The sequence below is a fragment of the Paramacrobiotus metropolitanus genome, unplaced genomic scaffold (assembly GCF_019649055.1).
Source record: "Paramacrobiotus metropolitanus isolate TYO unplaced genomic scaffold, Prichtersi_v1.0 Parri_scaffold0000087, whole genome shotgun sequence".
In the NCBI taxonomy this organism is placed as follows: domain Eukaryota; kingdom Metazoa; phylum Tardigrada; class Eutardigrada; order Parachela; family Macrobiotidae; genus Paramacrobiotus; species Paramacrobiotus metropolitanus.
The window spans coordinates 256,768-284,675 of NW_026570307.1; the positions used below are offsets into that span (position 1 = coordinate 256,768).

At 46.9% G+C, this 27,908-nt stretch overlaps 2 protein-coding genes across 5 annotated transcripts; both read left to right on the plus strand.

The window, feature by feature from the left end:
* Positions 1 to 485: 485 nt before the first annotated feature.
* LOC129596157 (uncharacterized) lies at positions 486 to 27,908 on the plus strand. Of its 4 annotated transcripts, none has more exons than XM_055493353.1 (5): positions 486 to 1,204; positions 25,214 to 25,355; positions 25,448 to 25,662; positions 26,608 to 26,845; positions 27,173 to 27,908. In XM_055493353.1, exons 2-4 carry the CDS (start codon positions 25,231 to 25,233, stop codon positions 26,700 to 26,702), a joined length of 435 nt encoding a protein of 144 aa, XP_055349328.1. In that variant the 5' UTR covers positions 486 to 1,204; positions 25,214 to 25,230; the 3' UTR covers positions 26,703 to 26,845; positions 27,173 to 27,908. The 4 variants fall into 4 exon arrangements, with proteins under 4 accessions (XP_055349328.1, XP_055349327.1, XP_055349325.1 ...); XM_055493352.1 differs by lacking the exon at positions 486 to 1,204 and adding an exon at positions 21,689 to 24,741; XM_055493350.1 differs by lacking the exons at positions 486 to 1,204; positions 25,448 to 25,662; positions 26,608 to 26,845; positions 27,173 to 27,908 and adding an exon at positions 21,689 to 23,177 and having other exon boundaries at positions 25,214 to 25,304.
* On the plus strand, positions 15,845 to 21,506 carry LOC129596156 (uncharacterized). Its single transcript, XM_055493349.1, has 2 exons — positions 15,845 to 19,855; positions 20,175 to 21,506. The coding sequence occupies exon 1, from the start codon at positions 15,934 to 15,936 to the stop codon at positions 19,828 to 19,830; it is 3,897 nt and encodes a 1,298-aa protein (XP_055349324.1). The 5' UTR covers positions 15,845 to 15,933; the 3' UTR covers positions 19,831 to 19,855; positions 20,175 to 21,506.

The window sequence follows — 27,908 nt, forward strand, 5'->3', positions numbered from 1 at the left end:
TTTGGTGTAGTGGATAACGCTGATAACTATAAATAATTAGCGATTGCATAATATGAATGAGTTCAACAAGAACATAACTAATGCGATACAAAGTGCACATTGCAAGGAAAAAACGGCGAGTCGAAATTCTGCAGTTTTGTGTAGTAAAGGTGTGCTATGGAATGGTTTTTTAGCTGGGTCCTTATTTATAAATAATTACCTAGTGAGGATTACTAGAACACGGTCGAGATCTTCTTAATTATTGTGAGCTTGGAAGGATTGTACCGGTCAAGCGAAAGATGTTGTGGTACGTTGCCGGTGTGAGCGGGGGTTCACTAGCGTTCACGTCCGCGACGCTGCGCCAGCTGGATTACGTGTCTGTGTTGTGTCTCGCTCTGATTGGCTAGTGGGCGCGGCTTAGCACGTGCTGCACAGTGTTACACACTGTTGAATTGGCTCTAGGTTTTGCGATCGAGCTGCGCCGATCACTTGTTGATTATCTGGTCTCCAGACTTTTCAATATTAAAAAGTCAGCGATTTACGGTGCGACGTTTGTGTTTCCGCATAGCTCGCGATCCAGATCGTATCGCTCGCTTCCACAGGATAGATTCTGTTTCTGTCTCTGTCTCTGGATCCATTCTGGATCTAGCATTAGATGGTAGCAGAGCCGACAGCGGTTCTCTGATTGATTTAATTTGATTTGTCAGGCATATTTGGCCTGTTACTCAACGTGTTATCCGCGACCAGCAAGGCGCAGGTCTGTCACACAGCAAAGTGCAACACCACAAGCGGTGCAAGTTCCTCAACTGACGTGGATTACCAGCTTTGGTTTTCGGTACAGTGTCTTCAGCGAAGACCTGTGCTGTTTCCTCAGCTGTGAAAGAGTTCAAGAGTTCAGTCGGCAGTGTTCCTCGGTACGGAGTCTTCAGCGAAGACCCGTACTGGTGTCATTGCTACTCGGCAAGGCTTCAGCGAAGCCTAAGCCGTGGGCCACAAGAGGCGAAGCGCCGAAAGGGGCGCACGGGAAAAGACAGATTAGACTCCTCCAAACTGGTTGTAGAGCACTACTGTTGCTACGGCACAGCCGGCACAGTACTAGACTGATAGCGCGAGGCACGCTACGGAACAGCGGCGACGCGGGAGCGGAGTTGGAAGAAGAATCTGGATCATTTGGATCATTTTTCCCGAGGAACGGACGAACGTGGAACGGACGGACGGTTAACAGGTAGAAAACCGTTAATAATCACGGGATTGGTTAGACGGTAAAATCGTCAATTTTCATTGGTCCGTACTGAGCTGAGCATAGACGTAGGCGGAGTTTTGCACACGGCGCGCATGTCTCACCGTTGACCGTGACGTCAGACAGATATAGATTTTTAGAGGAGCAACGTGATTGGTCAGTTATCTGAGCTGTGATTGGTCGAGATTCGAACTGAATAATTTGAGCTAGCCGACCAATAGGAAAGAGGTAAACAACCCGAATGGGGATTTTCCGTTAAACTTGAGCGGTAATGGGAAATTCGATTTGAGATGAGATAATTGAGACAGAAAGTGACCTTTTGAGTTTAGACAAAGGAAAAGTGACCTTTGATCAAAATTGAGCTGAAAAGTGACCTTTAATAGAATTGAGCTGGAAATTGACCTTTAACTCGAATTGAGCTGGAAAGTGACCTTTGAACAGAAATTGAGTCGAAAAGTGACCTTTACCAAAAAGTTGGAATCGACCGAATTGACTTAGTTGAGTGACCTTTATGATCTGAAAGTGATCAACGTGACCTTTATCGAAGTTGAAATTGGGTTGTAATAGTACAACGATATTAGCAGCAGTAGGATCTCATTCGTAAACGTGTTTTAAACTGTAAAAGCGGATTCGAAGTTTTGTCTGAAAAGTGACCTTTAGGGCAAATCTCTCGAAGTTTTTATCGAAAAAGTGACCTTTAAACGGAACTTAGCCGAAATTTTTCAATCAAAAAGTGACCTTTAGGACAATTGAATAAACCATACAATAACGTGTGTGTGAGAACAATTGGCAGGAGCGTCCAAGTTATCCGATCAACATGGACAAAGACAACATGGAACCAACATCCAACAGCAGCCAGGGAAGCAGGAGCTCCCGAGGATCACAGCAAAGCGCAGTTGATCCTTATAAAAAGGAATACAAGTCGCTCGCACGTCCAGTCGGACATGACAGACAGACCCGAGCGGCTGTGACCTTTGCAAGGAAGGACAGCAAAGGCAGCGACAGCACATACCAAGTGGCGCTTGGGGCTATACAGAACGAAGAGAGCTCCAGCGGAGATGGAAAGCAAACCCCCGCGTCTGTGGCGGGAGGTAAACCGATGAACCAGACAAAGGTCACTGGGGAGGATGGAACCACAGAAAAGGGAGCGGAAGCAATTGGGGCATCACAGTCGGATGCTCCCACAGCCGGAATGAATGAGCAGGATAAAAATGCGAACCTGACTCAAGTGGAAATGGAAAAGACAAAGGCTACCGAAGAGGAATTGGCTGAGCTTGGATTGAGTGACCTTTCGCTGAATGACAAAGCGGCAGACGATGACCTTTGGGCAACTCCAATGGTCTCAGATGAGTCCAATGAATCATACTTCACGGACGATGAAACGACCATGAATATGTCATTCCAATCCGCAATGAGACAAGCTGACCGTGCTGAAGGGATGACACCTTTCAAAGAGATACCGGAGCACCTTATTGAACGGACAACAACAGGAAAGGTCATCAATGTACGACCACCGTCACCGAACAGTCCCACGTCAACTCTGAGGAGACGTGTGAGTGAATTGGAAAAGGAACTTGAAAATAACGAACGTCACGCGGACAAGCGGAAACAGGAATACCGGGAAAGACTGATGACCCTTGAAACCCGCCTGTTCGATCTGGAGCAGCAACAGGGTGACCTTCAAAGTGCCGCCGACGGTTGGAAAGTGAAATATGAAAGACAGAAGGAATTGGCTGACGAATACTTGAAAATGGCAGATGACAGAGAAATGGAAGGTCATCTTGCAGTCAGTGACCTCAACGAGAGCATGTCAGAGGATTCAGCAGAAAGGTTACGGCACTTAGCCGAATTGAATGACGAATGTGACTTATTGAAACAAAAGGTCACTGAAGCGGAGGCTAAGAGAGACGAATACGCGGGCAAACTCGTTGATGCGACTCAACGGTTGCTGGCAAACACTAACGAGGTGTTCAAGCTGAGAAACGAATTGAAGCTGCGAGACGAGAGTATCGGAACCCTTCAGAAGGAATCGCAGGATCATCAAAGAAGAGCCGACGATGCCGTCAAAGTGGCTAAGGACTTGAGAGACCTTACAGCCACCGAAGGCGCACGGTTGAACAAGGAGATAAAACAGGTGATGGAGGAGAACAAGGCGTTGAAGGAAGATAACAAAAAGGTCACGGAGGAAATTAAGGAGCTGAAAGAAGCGGCAAAGACGATCGCCGAACAAGGCATGAGGTGGGAGCATGAGGCACACCTCTTGGACGTAAAGGTCACGGCGCTCGAACTGAAAGACAAAGAGTGGCAACAATCAGCCCACCAGCAGACACAGGAGATCATCAAGCTCAACACGGAGCTGATTGATATGACCCAAACGGTAATGACAGGGGAGGACGAGCTCACCCAGACGAAGAATCAGCTGAAGGCAGCAGCCGAAGAATATACGAAACTGGAAAGAGATGTGACCCAGTTGGTGGAACACATAAAAAAAGTGGAGAATGACACTGAAAAGGTCATTCAGGAAAAGACTTTCCAACTCCATCAACACATGTTAAAGGTCAAGGAGGAGAATCAGAACTTGAAAACTGAGAAAGAAGAATTCCAGCTGAAAGTCAGACGCCTCGAGGATGAAAATAAGGCGCTCAACATCTCAAACAAACATAAAGACGAACAGCTCCTGCAATATGGAGTTCGAACCGCAATAGTGGAATCACCGCCGCCCAGTTACAGTAAAGCACATGAAACGGGCGCGGGCAAAAGCTACCACTTTGAGATGCCGCTGCGAACTGGTACCGGCAGAGGAAGTGTCAAAAACGAAAAGGATGGTGAAAAGGTCAAAGATGACAAAGAGCCACCATCAGGAGGCTATCCGCACACGAGTCACGGCGATCCCTCGCATATCGAAACGAACGTGTACATCGACGAAGGCCGACGGGACAGACCCTCCAGCCGTCAAGAGCGCCCACGGAAGTCCCGTTACGGAAAGGCGAAACGAAACCAAAATGACGATGAAAATAGCGAAGAGGAGGATGACCCGACAGCAGAATCGACAGCGGCGCAATTGACAAAGGCACTCAACTCGATGGCTCGGAAAACGACGTTAGTGACCTTTGACGGAAGTCGCGATGCAGTCAATGGCTGGACACAACTGGTCCGAGACACTCAGCGAACTTATCAACTTACGGACGACCATGTCCTGATTGAAATAGCTAGCGCGGTGAAAGGACCAGCAAAAACTTGGTTCGAAGGCGAGAGGGAAATCGCACTCCAGGAAGAGATGGAGTATACGATAACAGAATGGATGACCAAATTCAAGGATGAATATGGCGACCGTGATGAAGAAGTCCTTGGCTTACGAGAAGCCATGGCAAGGAAATTCGACCTTGGAAAAGAATCACTTGACCAATTTTATCAAGCGATCATGAAATACAAGGCAAAAAGAATCATTACTGAGAAGCAAGCAGTCGGCTTCCTTATCGAAGGATGCAGAATCGACAGTGACCTTTATAAGGCACTGCGTACACAGCAGTGCAGAACGCCAACCGAAATTAAAGATTTCTTCCGACATTGGTCAGCTGGAGAAGAAAAGTACAAAGCACCGAAAGGTCAACGCAACCAGGACTATGTCACAATTCGCACAGGACAAGTTGAAAATGTGCCACAACAAAGGGTCGCGGCAGCACCAGTCCAGCAGCTGGTTGAATACCGAAGGGAGGCCCCGGTGCAAGAGGTCACCAAGGAAGTGACCTTTATCGACAGCCAGACGGGACAGCCACTTACATATGCGATGGTTGCTGCGATACAGGCGGAGGCTCAAGTGAGACCGGCTCGGAATGTCGCACCACCGGCACCACAGAATGTGGCCCCTTTGAATGTGGGGTTACCGCAGCAAGGAGTGGGCAACGGAAACTTCGGTGGAAACGGATATGGAAATGGAAACTGGAATGGAGGTCAAGGGAACTTCCAAAACCAAGGTCAAGGCAACTTTCAACCAAACAGAGGAAACCAGAATAACTTCCAGCAGAATCAGGGGTCACGAACGGAATTCAAGTTTCAAATGATTGATGGATGGGTCGCAAACGGTGTGCAGATGTGCCAATACTGTATGTATGGCAATCATCAGACCCAGGGATGCAAGTTCGCGAATACGCCGCCGGATCAGAACCCGAACTTGTTCGCCTTCAGAGAGTGGCAACGGCTGCGCAATTCGGGCGGCTGGCGACAGGCGGTGGCAAATGGATATGACCTGATTGCGCAGTGGTACCAGGCGAAAGCGAACTTTCAAAATCAGAATGGAAACGGAAATTACGGAAATGGGAACGGAAATGGCGGCCAAGGTGGTGGCAATCGTGGTGGCTACCGTGGCGGCTTCAGAGGAAGAAACAGAGGCTTTGGCCGCGGAAATTGGAACGGCGGCAACCGAAACGGCGGAAATGGAGGTGGCCAAGGAAACTACCAACAGGGTGGTGGCCAAAATAATGGTGGCGGCCAGAATAACGGAGGCGGACAAAATTATGTCCCGGTAAATAATGGCGGACAAGGAAATGTACAAGGAAATGTGCAAGGCGCGCAACAAGGTGGAGCGCCGGTTCAGGGAAACGGGCAAGATCAGTAGGCGCCGGTGAGCCTACTGATCGCCCCGACCCGAAACCACCGGATAAAAGGGGAACGGAAGGTCACCACTGCAGAATGGTACTGCAGTGAATGTGACGAAGGAATCGGCTATATGGATGCCGCCACAGCAAAGCGAAACGGCTAAATGGATGTCGTCATTGCAAAAGGAAATTGAAACGGCTATAAGGATGCCGTCACAGCAGCAAAACGAACTGGTTATCGGGAAACCGGTACAGATGGATAAAAGGTCACCGCAGAACGGTACTGCGAGTGGAAATTGTCATGACGGTAGCGCGACACTGCGAACAGCACAGCAAAAGGAAAGGTCACCGTATTGCAGCGAAAAGGTGTTAGCTGAACGCCGTGCATTACGCAATGCGAAGATTCAACAAGCGATGCTGAATCAAAAGAAGCCGCAGAATAGCACTACAGAAGAGGATGAAGAAGTGCACCATTCGAAATTCCGAGAGTATATGGAAGAACACGGCATACCGAATCGCCAGAGGTCACCTTCCGTAGGAAAAGTCCAAGTGAAAGGTCAAGGAGTGAGTGCGAACGCTAAAGGTCACGGTGAAAGCGCCGTGTTAAAAGGTCAAGAAATAGACTTGACACTGCGAACAGCGCAGCAGAAGAATAGCGAACCGGCACAGCAGAACTCCGATGACTCCCTTGTGGATGCAGTAACGCTGCAACGGAAGGAAATATGGCGAAAAGTGGCCTACAGACCGAATGGGAATCACGGAATGTGGATACCCGTAACGCCGAAAGCGAAGCAAAAAGCGGGAATGTCACAAGAAGATTACTGGGACATGCGAGAACTGCGAACGCAACATGAGAGAAAACGACTGAAAGAATTGGTTACCGGGATAGAAGTCAAAAGGTCACCGAACATTGCTCCAGTATTCAATGCAATTGAATACAAGAACGCACAAGCTGACCTGAATAACTCGCGAAACGCTCCGCCGGAAGATAAACCGCTGAATTATGGAAAAAAAGTCCCCATACAAAAGTTGACAGGCGGCGGATTTGTTATAAAGCGCAATGAAAGGTCACAGGACTTAGCGCAAAATGAACAGAAAGGAGGGTCAAATGAGATGGCGCAAATACAACAGAGTAGCGCAGCTGAAAGGTCACGGGACTTATCGCAAGCATTACAAAAGGACGCCAATGACAAGTCACCAGCCCGAACAGATGGAATGTCTTCGCAAAGCGACCCAACGAAAACGAACAATGAAGTATCTGCAAAGGTGATTGAATGGATGACCGAAAAGGGATATGATATGGTAACATATGAAAGGTCACCAGACGAGATGAAAGACAACGAAGCAGATGAACTGAAGCGAGCCGACCAAATAACAAATGAAGTAATTGAGAAGCTGCGAGATAAGCGAAATGAAAACCGCAAAGAGGAACTGATCCACGAGACGATAAATGAAGTGACTAAAGGTCATGTGGACAGCACAAAAGCAAATTCGCAAGTGCAGAATAACGAAAAGGTCACCAGCGACAAAATGGCTGCAGAGAAGCAAGCGGATAAGAAAAAACCGCAGAAATTCTACGATGTCCGAACCGACGTGCCACACAGGATTGACAAGTTGAGGGAGATACTGAAAGGTCATAGCACTCTGGCGAAAGGACAAGTGCCTCCCGACATGGATCCGGGACCGGTATCTCTAATTCCTGTGAAATGCAAGATACACACATTGAAGATTCAAAACGGAAAATTGCCCAAAAGAATTGAAGCGTACACTCATGAAGTGAAAGTGGGAGACATAAAGGTCAACGCAATGTTGGACACCGGCGCTGAGACGTCGCTGATCAGCAAACCATTTTGCGAAAAGAATGGACTGCACATGCTCCCATTGCCACCAGACAGATTGGTGAAAATAAACGGAATTAGTGGAACGTCAGGATTCCTGGTGACGCATTACTGCGTAGCACCAGTGACCTTAAGGAAAAAGACTAGTGAACATTCATTCTACGTCCGACCGAAGTGTGACGATGTACAGGTGCTACTGGGATTCGACTTCTTGGAGAAGAAGTTCGTACTAATGGATAATGAAGGCGAAGAAGAGAAAGAAGATGACCCGAAACCGATCGCCAAAGTTCAAGTCGGAAAGGTCACCGAACTTGTAAAACAGACGCGAAATGTTCAAACGGTCAATAAAACGCTAATCCCAGTACCAGAGGCACCGGGAAAGGTAAAGGAAACGAGGGCGAAAAAAGAATTGTCAACATTTGAGCAGTTGAAATTGATCCAACAGGAGATTGAAAACACACTAAACCGGACAACGCTGACACAAAAGGGAAGAGAAAAGGTCATCCCAGTACCAGAGGCACCGGGAATGACGAGAGTGCAGCAGAACGAGACTAGCCAACGGACAATCCCGGTACCAGAGGCACCAGAGAAGATAAGTGAAAATGGAAATGTCCAAAAAGTGAACGAGAGGAAAAAGGAGCCGTTTGCGCCAGATACGGATGAGGCGATCATATTTCTCCCGGACGGGAGAAGTATGATCGCAGATAACTATGAGCAAGGAGCCACAGAAAAAGAATGTGTTGAAAAAGTTATCCCAGTACCAGAGGCACCGGGAACGAAGGATGAAAGGTCACCAGTTGAGAACTTGGCGTCAGAGCTGGATCCGAAAAACGTCAGCAAGACCTTTTTCGAACCACGATCTGCTACCGAAAATGAAATCGAAGAAAAAGATTTGCAGAGAGTACCAGAGCGTACCCCGAACTTTTTCGAACCTCGATCTGCTACCGAGAATGACGAAAGGTCACCAGCACTTGGAGAGATAGCTGCCACACAGAAAGAAGCGACAGCTGCAGCGAAACAATCGCTTGTACCTAACACAGAGTGGGCAAAGCCTATCCCAGTACCAGAAGCACTGGGAGTAAAGTCGGCCAAAGTAGGAAAGGATAAAAAGAGTGAAAGGTTACGGATATTGAAACGAATAGCTGAAGAAGAACAGATGTTCGCGAGCGAAATCCGCAACAAAGCGCTTGAACAGTTGAAAGGTCATCAACTGAACAATGAGACAGAGATTATTGAACTATCCTCCGACGAAGCCAGTATAACAGAAATCGAATGTGAGCAGAAAACCACAACACAGGAGAAGGTGGTCGCTAACCCGCAAATGAGTCGAAGGATATTAACTCCAGAAGAACGAATGGGGAGCTGCGGACACGGTTATTACGAGGATCCGTGCAGAGTGCAACCACAATGGGAATGCACTGAATGTTGCCAAAACGCCTCCCAAGATGACCTTTCAGAATGGCCGAGATGTAACGCCGCACTGGCAGATCTTAAAGGTCATGTTCAAAAAGAAGTGAAAAGCATCATGCGAACAAACGAAATGTGGAAGCCACACATTGAGCGGTATCATTGGAATAGATATCGGACCTGGTTGTCATGTGTGAAAAACTTCATCACGGGGAGAGGGAAATGGTTAAACCATTGGCAACAACGCGCGGATAATGGAATTCAAGATCCCTTTGACCCGGTAAAAACGAAAAGGAAACTTGAAAGGGAAATGGAGGTAATGAATGAAGAGGTGCAGTTGTGGGAAGAAGCGCGGATAGAACTGTTCTGGGACTTCCGCATAAACCACATGTACAAAGGTCAAGGGAGAACAATTATATTCCCAACAGGGCTTGGCATACCGGTATACGAATCGGTGGTGGTATTCTGTAAAGCACTCAAAGACGATAACTGGGAGATATTCGACGAATACTGGAGGAAATTTGAAGCGGAGATTCCGATATTCGACACAAAGGAGATGCGCGAGTTACAAGTAACCCGGAAAAGAAGGTTACCGGGATTGATGGAGAAGAAAAAGGTGACCTTTGCACCAGATCCAGATGGAGTCGAATACCCAGAACGAGGCGGTGATACATGGTTCATGTATGAAACGATTCCGAGTGACGACTGGGTCACCGAAGAGCTGATGGCAAATTGTGTCTTTGTCGGTCCTAAACGACCTAAAGGTTATAAAACGGTCCAACAGGACGAAGTGGAAACAGCTGAAGGAGGATCGAACGAAATAGAAGAAAGTCCCAAATCAGCTTTCGACATTGCACACATGTTAACGGACAGAGGAGAAATGTGGAAAAAGTTCAGAGAGGAAGTTGAAAGGATATCAAATGAACAGCTAAACCCAGTAACTGAGGCAAAAAACGGGGAAAGGTCACTCGATAACGGTGAGGAAGGTCCGCCGGTCGAGTTGACCGAAAAGCCATTAATGAGCCTTGAAAAGATTGACGATTTGGAAAGGTCAAAGCAGGTGGAAGAAGGGTCAAACTCTGATCAGTCGGAAAGGTCATCAACAAGAATCCGAGTAGTGAGGAGCCATCCGAGAGTCGCTACACGAAACGGGCGACAGGCAAAGGAAACGGACAAACCTCTGCTCAAAAATTCGAGAGCGAAAAAACTTAGGGATTCGCGAAAAAACGGAAGTGACCTTTCATCAGATGATGAAGGAGTTGATGAGCGCCCACTTGAAAAGGCTGACAAGGGTCAAGCCGCTGCACAAGAATACGAGAGCAGCGATTCGGACTCGGAATGGACGAGTTCAAGTGATAACTCAACGACTACGGAAGATTCAGGTGTAAGTGACCTTTCAGAACAAGAGGACTTAATGGATCTAGATGAAGATGACGAAGTGGACGAAGAAAAAGAAAGAGAAATTAAAGTCAGAAGATTGAAAGTGGAAAAGGCTAGAATGTCGAAAGACGTGATTAAAGTCTACAGTGACCAAAGAATTAAATTGAAACCGTCAAACTGCACACGGGTAAAGGTCAAGATGGGAAAATATGCACCGGCACAGAACAAGTTGATGTTTACACCGGTCCCACAAGTGGAAACTGAAGTGCAACCGTTGGCAGGAGTGACGGATCACAGGGGAAAATACTTCGAAATCGTCATCGCGAATCACAGTAGCAAATACCGAGTCGTGAAGAAAAACCAGCTTCTCGGATACGTTGAACCGTATGAACATATGGAAAACGTAAAGGTCAACGCTGGGACAGTAAAGAACGTGCTCGAAGACCCAGAGGTGGATGACACGACGAAAGCTGAATTGACAAAGATAATCGGCAATCTGAAACTAGGACCCGACCTAACTGAGGAACAAAAGAACGACGTGTATAACGCGTTCTGGGAATTCTGGAAGGTCTTACCGACATCAAAGAAACCGTATGGAGATGTGAAAGGAGTCACTCACGTTATCGATACGGGAGATGCGAAACCAGTTAAATGTAACCCGGCCAGAACGAGTTGGACAGGCCGCGAATTCATAACGAAGGATATCGAAGAGATGCTGGCACAAGATGTAATTGAACCGTCAGATGCCGAGTGGAGCTTTCCAGTCGTGCTTGCTGTGAAAAAGAACGGCGACGGAACGATGGGGACCAGATTTTGTGTCAACTACATCATGTTGAATAAGTTAACGAGAAAGAACAGTTACCCGTTACCGAATCCGGACGAGTTGCTAGATGCGTGTGCAGGCAACAAATATTACGGGAAAATGGACTTACAAAGTGGATTTTGGCAGATTCCAATGGACCCGGCGTCAATCAATAAGACGACCTTTGTCACGCAAGATGGAATGTACCGGTTTAAAAGGATGCCGTTTGGAGTCTGCAATGGACCAGCGACATTCCAATTGTGCATGGATAAAGTGCTTTCGAAGGCGAAAAGGACAGGTTGCGTCTTCGGGTACATTGACGACGTGATTTTCGCTGGAAAAACTTGGGCGATCTTCATGCAGAATTTGAGAAATGTATTGATGAGCCTAGTCGAGGCGGGATTTACAATAAAGCCAACGAAATGTGAATTTGGAATGAGACAAATGGGATTCCTGGGCCACATTCTCAGCGAAGACGGAATCAGAATGGATCCTGAAAAGGTCACTGCAGTCTCAGAATTTAAACGACCTCAAACAGAAAGGCAGTTAAGATCATTCCTCGGACTGGCGAATTATTATCGCAAGTTCATCATGGGATATGCACAGAAGACTTGTCATTTGTACGAGCTGTTGAGACAAGACAAACAAGTGAAGAAAGACTGGACGAAAGTGCACGAAGACGAGTTCAACAGTTTGAAACAACTGTTCTGTGAAGGTCCGGTATTGGCGAAGTTTGACCCCGCGAAGCCGACCGTTATTGAATGTGACGCAAGCAAAGAAGGGATTGGAGCAGTGTTGTCACAAGACGGACACCCGATCGCATACGCGAGTCGCGTTTTACACGGAGCCGAAAGAAATTACGGTGTAACGGAATGGGAATGTCTGGCAGTAGTGTTTGCTGTCAGAAAATTCAAGCCATTTATTGACTATGCGGAATTCACCGTAAGAACGGATCATCAGGCGCTGACCAACTTGTTAAGGTCAGAAACGAATAAAGTTGGTATGAACCCGCGCCTGACGAGATGGGCGATGGCATTACAAGGTCATCAGTTCAAAATTGAATATAAACCCGGAAAGTACTGCGACAATGCGGACGCGTTATCGAGAGCGCCGATCGAGGGCCAACGTGTCACGAAGAAGAATTTGATGAAATTCCGAACTTCGAAGATTACAAGAAGGAATTTGACACGAAGGAACCGGCAATCGAGATTGGCCAGTTGTTCTTACAGATGGCGGAACAACGAGAAAAACGATTAAAGGTCACCTCAGCTACGGCGAATGAGTCGGCTGAAACGGAAGCAAAAGTGAACCGAGTTAAAAGCTGGTTGCCTACCGTTAGTGACTTAAAGGTCACCGGACTTGCAGCGGATATTGAAGCTCATAATGGAAAGGTCACCGGACTTGACGAAACGGTGGAAATTCGAGATGACCTTTGGGAAACAGACAAAGTGACACAAGCACTGAACGAGTGCCCGATCAAGTTGTTGAGATTCCCAAAACAGACGAAAAAGAGATACAAACCGTTACCGCGGTGTAAGGTCATCAAAGATTGGAATGAACTCAGTACGGCGACAGTCCGCATTGTCAACCTGCAAGGTGATGAAGAAGAGGAAGACGACTCGAACTTGCAGTTGCGCAATAAACAGTTGAAAGATCCCCATCTGGCAATGATAATAGATGAACTGGAACATCTACCAGATGCTGAAACGAGATCGAAATTTGAAGTGCATTACCAGTTATGGAATGGCATACTGTACCGAGTAAAGGATAAAAATGGAAAACTTGAAAGGTCATATGTGGTGCCGTTGTCAATGCGAAGAGCGATAATCCACGCATTGCACGACGAGAAAGCGGCAGGACATTTGGGATTCGAAAAGACATTGACAGCAATCCGATTGAGATATTATTGGGATCGAATGAGTACAGATGTAAAGAATTATATAACTGCCTGTCAGGGATGCCAGTTTCGTAAGACACCGAGGAAATGCCCACCCGGGAAATTGCAAGAGATTAAAGTGGGACATCCGTTCTTCCGAGTTTACGCGGATCTGAAAGGACCGTTGTTACCAACGAAGAAACGCGGATATAAATACATAGCGGTGTTCATCGACCAGCTGACGAAGTACGTGATTGCCGTACCAACGAAGACGGCTACAGCCAAAGAATTTGCCAAAGTGTTCGTCAAACATGTGATATTGGTACATGGAGCGCCGCACATCCTGCACACGGATCGTGGACGACACTTCACAGCTGAAGTGTTGACAAAGGTCACCAATGTGTTCAAGATTAAACACACATTTGGAACAGCATATCATCCAGAAGGTCAAGGCCAAGTGGAGAGACAGATGCAAACGATTGCGGACGGTTTGGCACAGTACCTGAAAGCAGGAAACGAAAGAAAGTTTAACAAGTACCTTCCATATGTTATTTCGGCGATGAACAGAGTCGTACATGCCACAACTGGATATTCAGCATATTATATGCTGCACGGCAGAGAAATGACAATGCCGGAAGATGTGGTCACAAAAACGAACATCCCAGACGATTATGGGACCCCAGATGAATGGGTGGAGACCATGAAAAAGAATTTGACCTTTGCCGAAGAAGTGGCGAGATGCAACATCAAAGATGCGTATGAAAAGAACGCGGAAATCTACAACAAGAAGAAATCCGAGCCGAACTTCAAAGTCGGCGACTTTGTATTGATACGACTCCCAAAGGATACGAAACAAGGAAAGAAAGAGAACCAATCGGACTTCAAATCGAAATATGACAAAGTATGGAAGATCATTAGCTTCCCGCGAGCAAACGAAGCGGAGGTGATTGAGCAAAATCCAAAGAAGGAAGCGGACTTAAAGGTCGTCTCAATCGACCGCCTGAAACCATGGCATCCACCATTGCCAGATGAAAAGTTGGAAGGCAATCTTCAAGAAGAGATGGAATCAGAGCGAAGCCCACAAAATGATTTGGATCCCCAACGCAAATCATTTTTCGAACCACCTCCGCTACCCGAAACGGATGAAGTTCGGACGAACAAGAGTGGAAACGAAGATAAACCAACAAAGAAAAGAGGAAGAAAAAGGAAAGAAGATAAGGATTTCGAAACAGCAGTTACAATCAAGTTAAATACAGAAGCCGGAAATTTGGCAGAAAGGTCACTAGGAACTGAAGATGAAGTAGCCGAACGCGCTTCGCAAAAAGAACTTGAACCGAATCAAGATCCTTTTTCCGAACCACGCACTACCGGAGACGTCGACGACCTTTCGAAACGGCAGATAGGCGCCGAGATACCAGAGCGCGATCCGAAATTTTTCGAACCACGCACTGCTACCGGCAATGAAAACGACCTTATAAGAAAGAGAAAAGAGGAGATAGAAGCGGTCAAATCAAAAGCTGAGCAATTGGGCCGTGATATAGCGAAAGCAATCGACGAGCGAAAAGTCAAACAGAAGAAAAAGAAAATAACTCCTACAGAATTGCTGACCCAGCAAGGTGAAGTGGAAGATGCGGCCGATAAAGAACTCCTTGATCGGATAACTAAAGGACGCAAAGACAAATAACCCACATAAACATGAATAAGGGTTCACTTCATTAAAAATAGGAGTTGGGAAGCTGTAAAAAGGTCATCATCGTTATGACAGCTAACCATTATTGTTTCATTGTTACAGAAGGTAAGCCCAGTTAATGGATAGATTGGAACGACAGAATTCAGAGAATTCGGATTCGGAAAGTATTGGAAATCCATTAAAGGCATCGACCCCGAAAAGAATGGAAGGTGAATACGGATACGACACTTCATATGGCGAAGGGTCGACGTCGTCAGCAGGAACGGCACAGAACGAGCCAGGCCAGGGAGGTTATTATGGCGGCCCGGAATATTATGTGTATCACGATCCGGGACAGCAGACGACTTATCAGGACACGGTAAACTGGGTGCACCACGGCTTACCTGCCGGAACCCAGTATTCGGGACAAATGATGAGTGCCCCTTATCAACCGCATCCAGGAGCGTATACCCCACCGATGGGACCGCCGCAAGTGATGGGACCGGCAAGAATGTTGATGCCGCCACCGCAACAGACTACACCAAGTAGATTTATGGGACACGGAGGATTTGGCGGAATGTTAGCGACCCAGTCGCAAAGGTCATCTCCGATATTGCCGCCTTTCCCAGAATCGGGAGGCCTATCATTGTTAGATATCGGAACGCCTCGTATGAGAACGCCACAGCAATTGGGAGCGCAACGATTTCACAGGAACTCGCCACAAAAAGGAGGGAGGCGAGGAGGAAACCGGTTCGATTCACCACGACCGCGAGGCGTACTGCCGTCGCTGGGCCCAAATTTGGAGCAGGCCGGACCAGATGGTCTACGGGCAACGCCCCCGGGTGAACCAACGGTGCACGATTATTCACCGAAACTCCCGCTCGACATGAAAGACGATGATGCACGACTAAACGTGATAGTGGGCGATGAAGAAAGACTGACAACGGCTGATACAGCGGCCATCCAGGATTTCAACCGCATGTGTAGGGATCTTTATAGAATTCACATGCGAGTCGAGGATGAACATGCATTCTACGGGAGATTAATGAGTCTGGACGCGATCATTGAAGCAGTCCATATCGCATTGAAGGAAAAGACTAAAAGCATCACAGTGAAACGTAAAGAGTTGGCGATCAAGATTGCCTCAATGAAACAGTACCATCCGGCTCTAACCAACAGAAAATGGCCGCCGATGATCGAGAAGATACAGATGTTCCTTAAGACGATTCCTAAAGAAACGGGACCCTCAGCAAGCAGCGCGGCAGGGCCATCACGGGCATCAGTCGAAGCACCAGTAGAGGAGATGTCGGATAGTGCTCTCATGGAAACAAAGAGAAAGATTGAGATAGAATTAACCGAACGAGCAGAAAGGTCACGGGCCAGTTCAATCGCAGGATCAGTACGCGGACGTACCAGTTCGGTTACAGAGCCGTCTAGCGGGACCGTAAAAAGCGGAAAAAGAGTAAGGTCACCGACGACAAGTCCAAAAGAAAGCGACAAGAAGGAGCAGCGGACGAAAAAGGTCACGACGAGTAAAGCACCGATTCCAGTGGGTAGAAAGAGTGCACCACCCACACCGCCGGATCCCGAAGCTGCTTCAGTTCGACTTCCGAAGTGCCGGACTTTTACAGTCAAATACACTGGAACTGACCATAACGAACGAAAGGTCACCGCTCGGATAGTCGATAAAAGAACGAATAAGGAGATTGACTCATATAATCCCTTAGCGGACAAATCAGTCAAAACTGAAATTGGAGAAAGGGCAAAAACAGAAGTCAATGAGGCATTACAGTTCATCCCCCCGGAGGAACGTCATAATCCGAGAGTCCTCATTCAGATGATGAAGCATGTGGTGTCCAAAGTTGCGGTCGAAGAAAACGCGTGGATCCGTATTAAGGTGGGCACAAATGACGACCACTTAGCATATACATACACGGTGGACGGGAAATTGCTGACGAAAGAGAGAATTCGGCCGAAACCAACAGCAGACCCAGATCCGAGTAGGCGAACGTTAGACGATTACGAATCGACCCTGAAATATACCGATGGAACAAGCAGGAAAATGACGCTAACACTCCACTACGGCGATGGAACAACGGATTGCATAACCGCAGTAATCGTCGACCCGATAACGGGAGATCCGATCCCATACGCTCCATGGGATGCGTCAGAAGAGAGCGCCGAACACGCCAACCGGGCAGCACTCGAACAGCTGTGGAATTTGATACCAGTGAGTGAACGTCAAGATCCTTTGATTCAAGCGAATACGCTGATCAGCATGATGCGACATCGAGCGGAGATAGATGAAGCACATTTTCGACTTACAAGAAAAACGGAAAACGGAGCGTATAAAACGGTGTTTTACGACACGAAGAAAAATCCCCTGTGGGAGATCGTTACACAAGCACCGGCTAAAGAAACACCACATTTGGAAATTCAGGCCCAAGACCCGGCACAAGAAAGTGGAGCCGGAGAGATGGCAGAGGCCTCCGTAGCCGGAGTGGCAGGAACGGAGAGTACCCGGAGACCATCGAAACAGGACGAATCAGAAGAGGAGGAAGCCAACGACGATTCGGCAGAGGAACAGGCCGACGAAGACGATAACATGGCCGAAGAAGATAATCAGCCCCTCAAAGTGGTCGTTAAACCGAGGAAAGCGGCTAAACTAGAAGAGGCCATGAACCGTGAGAAGGTCAAGAAAGGTGACTCCCTAAAGAAACAGAAGGAAGAAGAAGATAAGAAGAAAAAGAGCGGTGATGAAAGCGAGAGCAAAAACACCCGGAGAAAAAAGGAGGAGAAAAAGAAGAAAGACGAATCGTCGTCTCACGATGTAGAAATATTGGACGAACCAGTCGGTGAAGTGGAAGAAAGGTCATCCGCACCTATTATTCCAAAGAAATTTGTCATTGAATCGGCTACATCGAAGTCAAAGGTCACCGAGCCTGAGCCGTCAACATCGAAAGGGAAGGTTATAGCTGTGAAACAGATTGTCCCAGTCGTCATCTCGGCATCTACTACGAAAGAGCGTAGGGAAAAAAGAACGCGAGAAAAGGCAAAACGAGAGACGTCTCGTGAATCGGAAGCATCGGAAGTGAGCCTCCCAAGCACTTCGACGGTTAGTACGAGGTCACATACGGACCCGAAAACGACTAGACCCAGAACCGCGGAGCCAGGAAGCCTAGCGGAGGCTCTTGAGAGAGGGAAAAAAGCAAAGAGCGAACCCGCAAAGTTGAAAAAGAAAGGAAAAGAGGCCATGAAAATTGATGCATTGGCAATGGCCACTTACATCGAACCGGACGGTGACAGTGAACTTGATTACTCGGGCGATGAAGCGGAATTCGAAGATCCAGACAGTGATAATATGACCACGATTGACGAAATTATTGATGCGTTCAACGGAGCAGAGAAGCATTTTACACGAGTAAGAACCACATCAGTAACGTCAAAATTCAGAACGGGTTTAAAGAAATATCTGCGGAAGGACAAGCACCGTAGTTTTACCAAACAGAAGTTCGATGTGGTATTGGAATACGCTCGGAATGCGGGAAAACTCCTCCAGAAACATCCGAATTTCGCGTATAAGGCTAAACTATTCAGACCGTCAAGCTCGGATAAGTCGCTGACGACTCCCAATGAAGATACCGCAATGCGAGTGGAAAGGGCAATCGCGGGAATGACAAGCCCGTTGGGGTCAACGAGTCACCGGATCAGCCAATATATCAACGCTGTTTGGAATGACGGAAAAGGGTTGATAAAGGAAATCGACACAGCCACTGAACGCGCGTTGCCAAGGATGATAAAACAGAATATCCTGTCCACAACGAACGCACATCAAGGATACCCGATCCGATATACGAGAGTAGGCCTGATACCGCCGGAAAAACAAACCCGTTGTAATATGTCCGACAGTCAGGAGATGGAAAGAGTGCCATCGAGTGGAGACCCGACAACTCCCATACTGAATCGGATCGCGCAGTTAACAGCCGAGGAAGGATCCGTACGGGTTAAACCACAAGTATCGAAAGTACCGAAAAAGAAGGGACCCATGGATTCCGAATCAGAGGAGAGTGACGACGACACCTCTGCTGTCCGTGCCTCTGGAACGTCTCTGGAACCGGACACAGAAAATCCTAAAGGTCAAGAGACACCAGCAACTGCGACAGACACAGAAGTAATTCAACCGAAGGGTCACGAAACATCAGAAAAACGGGAGAAAGAAAAGGTCATGCTCCCGATGGACAAGGCCTCGGCAGAAGCAGAGGCAGCCTCCGCGCGACAAGTATATCAGAAATCATTGTTCATCCCACTGAAGGATGCTTACGAGAAAGAACGGTCAAAGTCAGCGGGAGAACTGGGAGGTCCTGAGACTTTACCACAGGAAGAGAAAACGATCGAACCGAAATCTGCCCAGTCATCATCAGGCTCGTTGGCAAAATTGAAGATAGATGAACAGGCGACTGATGCAACGGACTCGGCAAAATCCCCCCAGAAAATGGAAACTAAAGAGGCGACAGATTATTCGCTCGGAGCGCCGTTAGATGTGAATAATCGGACATGGAACGAAGTCCAAGCTGCACTCCAGAGTATTCGAGAAAAAGAAATGCTTGGTACCGATCTCAAAAGACAGGTCGCGGTAAACTCGAACGGAAGATCGTCACTAAATATGACCGAACGAGTCCTGAAACGGGCATATAAGGAAGGAAGACTGGGATGTAAATATAACAAAGATAACAAAGTCATCTACTATCTTCCGAAACAGGGCACGGAACGCACGCCCAGACTAAAAATGGAACTGGAGGCTTGGAAAATAGCCGTTACAGATGTGGCTTTGGACGCCATTGGCGGCACCAATGGAGCGTCATGGGGTGACCTTTCGAATTTCATGGCCGTCCATTATGAGTTGGGAGAATTGAATATTGAGAACGATAAGGAATGGATAAAGAATGCCGTAGAAGCATTGGTTGCAGACGAGGTGCTTCATGTCAAACAGGATGGCCGAATTGACTTCAAACCATATCAACCGCCGGCGAAGGAGTCTGAGTGAATGGGATGCGTGTAATGTGCAGCGAGTAATGAACCCTGCATATTACAGAAAAGCATAAAATAGTTAAAAACGAACGAGAAAAGCTTTATGGAAAATTGAAAGTGAAAAGGTCAACTCGAGAAATAGCGGCGATAAGACTAATAGAAAGGTCACGGTAGTCAGAAAGTGCTGATAACGTGAGAAAGGTCACCACGTTACAGTGATAGAAAGGGCAGCAGGAGCTAGGAAAGTCTCAGCTCAGTAGCGGAATAGGCGTAAAAATGATAGAAAAGCCTTGATGATGAATAAGAATGGAAACGATTTACGCGGAAAGGTTACTATGATGGAGTGTTTTCTGATTGCAGATTCAAAACGGAGAAAATGGCACAGAAAGGTCAAGCCACTCCTAAAAGCGCAGGACCCGCATCAGAGATAAACAGATCTACGGGCTATAATCCAAAGTGTCCGGACTGTTTACGGAATAACCGAAAAGTTGACAAGAAGTTCCCGTGCTATTCATGCGTTCATAAGTTAGGAGACCCTAACACTGTTTCACTCGTGGGACTAATGAAAGCCAAACGGGGGAACATGGACGTTTTTCGAAACCTCATTAGCGCGAGGAATTACGGCAGCATCCCAGTAGAAGAGCGAATGCTACTCGAGGATCGTTACCGAGAAGCAATTCAGAATAACGAAAGTGGCTGGGACGAGACTTTGGAGCCGTTGAAATGTCCACAAACGGACGCATACCGGAAGAAGTTTGAGGAAGATCAGGAGAAGATGCGACGGCAACAGTTGGAGGATGAACTCCGGGCAAAGATCAACGCGGCGAATCAAAAGGCGAGCGAACAGGCCGCAAGAGAGGCGCTGCCAAATCCGTCGAGTTCAACTGTACCGACAGCCAGCTTCAACGACGACGAAGCCCAGTTGATACGCCAGTCCCTGATCATCCAGATTGATACGCTGACCAGCGATTTAGCGGCTATGCAACAGGAACTATTTGATGCGCTGTTGCGGGAGAAGTTGAGACTGCAGAAGAGTTTCGCTCCGGCACCGTACATAAAGAAGGCAGTTGAGGAACGTATGGAGGAGCTGCGTAAATCCCGTCAGAACGAGAGTAATGTTCTCCAGGCGCTCAGAGGATTCAGACGAGATGACGTGTTTACACGACCTCGTTCGCCCCCGCATAGAGAAAGGTCACGCGGACACTCACGCGAACATGAACGGACCTCTGAAAGACGAACCGAAAGGTCACGTGAACACTCCCGGGAAAGGACACGGGATTATCGCAGTGAAAGGTCACGTGAACGTTCTCATGATAGAGATTACCGTGGTGGAAGAGGATGGGTGCGCCATGGAAACGAGATAACCGAGACGAGTATTCAGCGCAAAATCGATACGGCAAAGATTTTGGCCGCAACAAGAGGACGTGAGGAACAACGGCGTGCAGAGACTTACCGCACAGAGCCTGAAAAGAAAGGTCATCAGGTGCCGTTGGAAGTTGGATTCCGTAACCGCAATGTTAGGATGTCAACACCCGAAAGGTCATGGGACAAAAGACGCGAACATACGCGAAATCGAACGCCAGACCCACAGGATAAACGCTGGCAGGAAAGAGCCAGGTATTATGCGGGTTTTGAATCTGGCGCGAGCAAAAGGTCATCGAGCGCAGAAAGGGAAGATTCACCCCCGAAGTATCAGCGGATGGAATCGACAGTCCACGTAGATCGTGAACGGTGGAAGGGCGCGAAGTGCGGTCGGCGAACGACTTCCCGAAGAAATGTGGTCACAGTGACCCCAACCATCCACATCGACGGGTATTGAACCGCCGCACACGAATCGGCGCGAACCGGATCGCGCGCGATACGATATGCGCGACACCGATGAACAAAAGACGGAAATCTGCCGATATATGGGGATCGAAGACGATTCGGCGGATGCGAATAAGATCCACACAATTTTGAATCAGTTGCGTCAATTCTTATTCGATTCGGGCTATGCGAAAGAAATTAAAGAGGGAGTCGAACAAGGGCTTTTTCGTCAACTATACATTCCCCGCGACTCAGCAAGGGATTGTTATCTTCCTATCCGACGAAACGGATTACATAGCCTGTTGGACTTGAATCTGTTGGACGTGCCACTGGATACCACTGACCCAGTCGGGATGACACAATTCTATTATAGAGATTATCCCGAACGACAAGAATATGTGGCTCAGTTCGTTTTACGACACGTGAATCCAGCCTTCAAGTTGCTCGCAGCAAGAGCATCGATCGGATTACAAGTGGATCCTAAAGACCATGCCGCAAGAAGGATGGGGCAAAAGGTCTTTGCTGCGAGATTGGCTCATTATAAGACACATAACCAGTTGGTGTCCAATACCATGAAGGACGATATCCCACCACTTTTCCGACCTCACGTGGCGAAATTGGGCGAACCCATGGAACATGTTGGAATAGCCCATACGGCAAGAAAGGCGCTGAAAAAGTGTAAGATACGAATGGAAAAGGGCAATCTTACACAACGCCATGCCTCCCAGGTAGAGGAGAGGATTAATAAGATTAAAGACACCATGGGAAGTGACTACGTCGAACCTTTTGACGGAGTTGAAATGTACATCGACGAATTCCTTGTGAAGAAAAGCGACCGACGCCCAGAACGCGCTCCTAACCAGATAGGACGACGCGGCTTAAGAAACCAGCAACTCCGCGATAACCTCGCTGACGTGCAACGGAGATTGGCGGATGACCCTAACAACCGGAGACTCCGGTTGGAGGAGAATGATGCACGCCACCGGGTCGAGGCGGTCAAAAGAAGTCGCCAAGGGAAAGGTCGCGGTCAGCGAGAAGTTGACCCGGAAAAGGTGATGGTAGTTGGTCCCATGGAACCGATTGACCGGACTTCTGACCAAAACCAACCGAGGAGTAATAAGAAGCGCCCGCCGAGAGACGGTGAGGAAGACGATTCAAACGAAATGGAATAGTGTTGATCGTTAGGATCACACTATTAAAATGACGTCTACGGCATTTTGTCGGCACGTCACAAAAATGAAAAATGGTGTTGTATATGAGGGCGATATGACTTGTTTACATAAGCTGTATTTGTGTAATTGTTGTTTTCAGCGTTTATAGCACAGAACCGCCAAGGATAAAGAAATCATGTGGAGCAACGATTGGGGTTGAAATTGATTCGGTCTATAAAGCCGGCCCCAAGGGAGTTGCTACGGCAGTTAGCCGGCCCTCCTCCTTAAGCGAGTCAGTGTTATAAATTTGCAAGAGAAACTACGGTAATCAAGCCGGATCTCTTGAATACGAAGTGGGCCACAAGCGGCGAAAAAGAGAAAGACAACAGGTGGAAATATTAATGAGGTAAACTCGATGCGGCAGTCAGCCGGTCTCATTAGAGTTGCTACGGTAAACTATGCCGGCAATCTCTCCGAGCGACCCAGTGTCATAAGTCAACGAGAGAAATAGCGGTAACCAAGCCGGATCTCTCGTACGGAAGCTGGGCCACAAGCGGCGAACAAGAGTAAAAGATTTCATGTGGAAGCGTTATGGGGTAAATTTAATGCGGTAGCAAGCCGGCCCCACCAGAGATGCTACGGTAAACTCTGCCGGCACTCTGGCCGCTCGAGGCATATTGAAGTTGGATGTGCGACGGAAAGGTCAACTTAAAAGTTTTACCAGGGAGGCAAGCAAAGAAGTGCTTGAAGGCCGCAGAAAAATCGGCTAAGTTCCTCCATGACCTTTACCGGAGATTTGAAGAGAAGATGGATGACCTTTGGGATCATTATTTCCCAACAGAGTCATCGTATTGGAATCTAAGTCGCATGACCTTTTGGGACCATTAACCCATAACGAGTCGCACATCTCAACGGATCATCTCAACAAAGGATGACCTTTATCAGGGAGGAAGCGAACTACGCTTGTCTACATGACGTCCCTCCATGACCCTTATGGATCTCATTTTGAAGTCGTACAATAGATACGCACCTTATTCCAAAGATGAAGCAGTATTCCTAAAGTCGTACATTGATACGCACCAGATTCTCAAGCGGATTGTGATGAAAGTCGCACTATGGATGCGCGGAATTGCTCAAGCGAGCGGAATGGGCCAAAGTGCGGAAAACGGTGGACAGGACCTGTGACCTTTACGAGTCAGAAATGGAGGATCCTAGTCTACATTTGATTAATACTTTTATTGATCTTATAACTGTTGATCTGTTTTTGTATTAGAATTGATATGGAATAGTATTTTAATACAGATCTCTTTATTTCACATTGTGCATTTGGAATTATGTGATTAAATGGATTAAGAGATTTGATGTTTTTGAGCACGCACAGACACCGGCGACCGCCGTCTTTTCGTGGATTCGGGAGTATGTTCAGCCTCAACGGAGCTCGGCATCCCCCCAGAGGCATGTGAGCGGGGGTTCACTAGCGTTCACGTCCGCGACGCTACGCCAGCTGGATTACGTGTCTGTGTTGTGTCTCGCTCTGATTGGCTAGTGGGCGCGGCTTAGCACGTGCTGCACAGTGTTACACACTGTTGAATTGGCTCTAGGTTTTGCGATCGAGCTGCGCCGATCACTTGTTGATTATCTGGTCTCCAGACTTTTCAATATTAAAAAGTCAGCGATTTACGGTGCGACGTTTGTGTTTCCGCATAGCTCGCGATCCAGATCGTATCGCTCGCTTCCACAGGATAGATTCTGTTTCTGTCTCTGTCTCTGGATCCATTCTGGATCTAGCATTAGACCGGCATCGTTCTGTGTGCGCGCGCGGTATTGTCGATGGTCATCAGCTTCCCGCCTTACGCAGCATTACGCGAGGGAACTAGTAGTACGTTCGGAGCGCAAAGCTTGGATGATCGCTACTACATATTCATGGAGAGATCCCAGAAATATTTTATACTATATTGATGATTCTTACAGTAAGAGGAATTTCCTGAAAAATAATAATCAGTAACAGGAGCAACTACCGGGTTTTGGGAAATACCGGGTCTCGACACGTGATCCGCTAATTCCGGTTTAATTACTGCAGAAAAATCGTTCGGGCACAGTTATGATAATAATTATGGTATCCATGATCCAAGCGTATATAACGATGTTAATCGCTGTAATAAACAAGATGCTGATTAAAACTTCTTATAGTCACAACAGATTGCGACTATTTTGTAAAAAAGTGTTTTACATTCCTACGAGGTGCAAGTGGCCTTCGAATTCTACGTAGAGATTTGAATTACTTGCTCTATAGCTACAGAATGTCAAATACGCTTGGTATTTGATTACATAATTCTTTTAGCAGTTGTCTAGATATCTTTTATTGTCGCATTGGTTTTTGCCATCGAAAATACTCAAAGAAAATATCCGCCATCCGTAAATGAAATAATTTAATTGTGGCAGATGAAGGCGAAGCAGTGATGTTACACGGCGCGATGATGTCGGTGGCGGATAATACGAATCAATGTTTGCACTTCCGTGAGTACGATCCCGATACGGATGCCGGAAAAGCTTTTTTATACATCTCCAAGACGCTGAATGATGGGTAAAAGGATTTCACAATGAATTCCATATCCTGAGCGTATAAATTACAGCGGTTATTAAATCAATATTATATCAATACTGCACTGATTGCAGGACCACACCGCCCACCTGTGTGACGTTTCTGGGTCGCGTGAACCGCGCGGCGGGTCACGGTCAGAAGCTGGTGATCCACAACGGCGAGAACGGATGTATGGGATCGTTGCGGGATCTGATGCGTATCATAGTGAATGCACTGGGACTGCGCAATGAGTATCGTCGGCCCGACCGCGATCAGTACATTGATGTCTACCCGGATAACTTAGCTCCTGGTCAGTGTTCGTTAAATTAAAAGAATTTTATAAGCGAAATGCGTACAAATTGACTACCGCGATGGATTGCACACAATGCACAGTATACAGTGTATGCACAGTATATTTATATCAGTCTTGCACAAAACAGTAGATATAGGAATAATAAATCATGGCGTATGAAATAAAGTATAATAAAGGCGTTATATATGTATGCATTTGCTTACTTAAGTATTTGGCGGGAAGATTTCGTACATAGAAGTGTAAATAAGCAGATGTTCCTCATTTTAATTAAAACTCGGCGGGATTTTCAGTGCGAGATCTCTTCCACACCCTTAGAATTAATTATATTGTGCAATACACAGGTGCAGCAAACCTTTTGTAAGTCGATATTGCCGGTATAGAGATGTTTATGGATAGATTGGATTAATTGGAAAACATCTTTTCTTTGTCAATTTCCATCGTCTCAAATTAATCAGGCGCGTGCTTTACGAATAACCGTTGCTGATAAATGTGATAATATGACACTGAATTGGCCTAGACTCCAACTCTGACTCTGATTCTGACCACTCAAACTCTGACTCGGACTACTCAAAGTCTGACTCTGACCGCTCAAAGTCTGACTCTGACTCTGAAGGTTTCTTAGGTTTCTTAGGTTTCTTAGGTTTCTTAGGTTTCTTAGGTTTCTTAGTTTTCTTAGTTTTCTTAGGTTTCTTAGGTTTCTTAGGTTTTTTAAGTTATTCTTAGGTTATTCAGTCAGAGTCAGAGTCAGAGTTTGGACAGTCAGAGTCAGACTTTGAGTAGTCAGAGTCAGAGCTTGAGCGCGGGCCCACTGAATTGCTTTGTCACCGGAGCAAGTGTTTTCCACTTTAAGGAGACAAATCTACACTTCCATGAACATCAGTATCCTGTAGTAATGATGCTGTGCCACTTGACTCAGGGTGACTCTGTGATTTTTTGCTGCAGGTTTAAAAGGTAGCTCATTACTGGATGAAATGAATCGGATGCCTATTACGATAACTTCCCGTTTGATTATTTCTCCATCACCATGCCCTCCGTGACTAAGTACGCGGCCGACAACGCCGTCATCTACAGTACAGTCTGCCGGGAAATGGTACCATTGCTTACGTGGAACATCTCAGTCGGGATGACTGCATGGGATTGGCTTGGATGTACGGCTGCGATGCACAAAATTGCACAGATCGTAAGAAACATGGATAATCTGATAGTCATAAAATCTAGTTTTTGGGTACTATCGATACTTTATCTTTCACGGCATCTTCCATACAGATATACGTATGTTTGCAGATTTGCTTGTGGTCCACACAGCTAGTTGTATATATGCAATAAATTCAGCAAATTGCTTAATAGTTAATTAACTTGTTACTAACTGTCGCGAAGAAAATTAATAATAAATATCATTGTTTAAGAAGTAAAAGAAAATGAGACCAGTAAATAATAAGATAAAGATGATAAAGAAAAAGAAAAAATAAGACAAAGATAAAGATCATGCAGGACTTTGTAACCGTAGCGTACCAAGATGTGGATGTGGATTTCTCGCCGCCTAAAACTTCGGACGAGCGCAACGCAGCTACGTACTCCTGGCACCGGCGGATACAGTGACCACCCTGACCCGACCATCCGGAAAAAGCGACAATATGTTCCACGTCATGGCCCTGGACAAGAAGGCTTCCAATATCCTTGGCAAACAGATGGGTTTGTCGGGTGACGCCATGAGTGGACAAGTGAATGTGACCTTTGTCACGACCGCGAAAAACAGCAGTGCCGATCAGAATAGTTTTGTGCTCAACAGTCAGTCATCGGTGGCCGGTGTCCAGCCCCAATCCGGCTCAGCGGTGACGCTTAATTTGAAGAACGTGTCGAACGCTACGACGTGGATTGGTACGTAATTTTGCTGACATAATGAACAAATCAGTGATAATGATAAACACTGACAGAATGAAAGTTGTATTACTTGTATTTATTTTGTCACGGACCCACGGTGCATGGCTTATCTTGTTTTCGTGTAAGAAGACCTTTTTTGTGCCAGTAAAAAGCTTTCACAAATAGTGGCTAACTTTAATAGCAATCTTCGAATAACTCAAACCAGTTAACAGTTTATTACATTTATGACAGTTGCGCTTGATGAAGTATTTTGTGTATTAATGTACGTCTGTGCGTGTACGCGCGCTTACCTCCCAGACAGGCCTGGCCCCACAAAGCGCATCCCTTGGACATCCTCCTGACAGCTCTGACGTTGGTGTACT

Coding starts and splice junctions, on each gene's coding strand:
- LOC129596156 (XM_055493349.1), top strand. CDS start 15,934: ATGAAACAGTACCATCCGGCTCTAACCAACAGAAAATGGCCGCCGATG.
- LOC129596157 (XM_055493350.1), top strand. CDS start 21,722: ATGGGGATCGAAGACGATTCGGCGGATGCGAATAAGATCCACACAATT.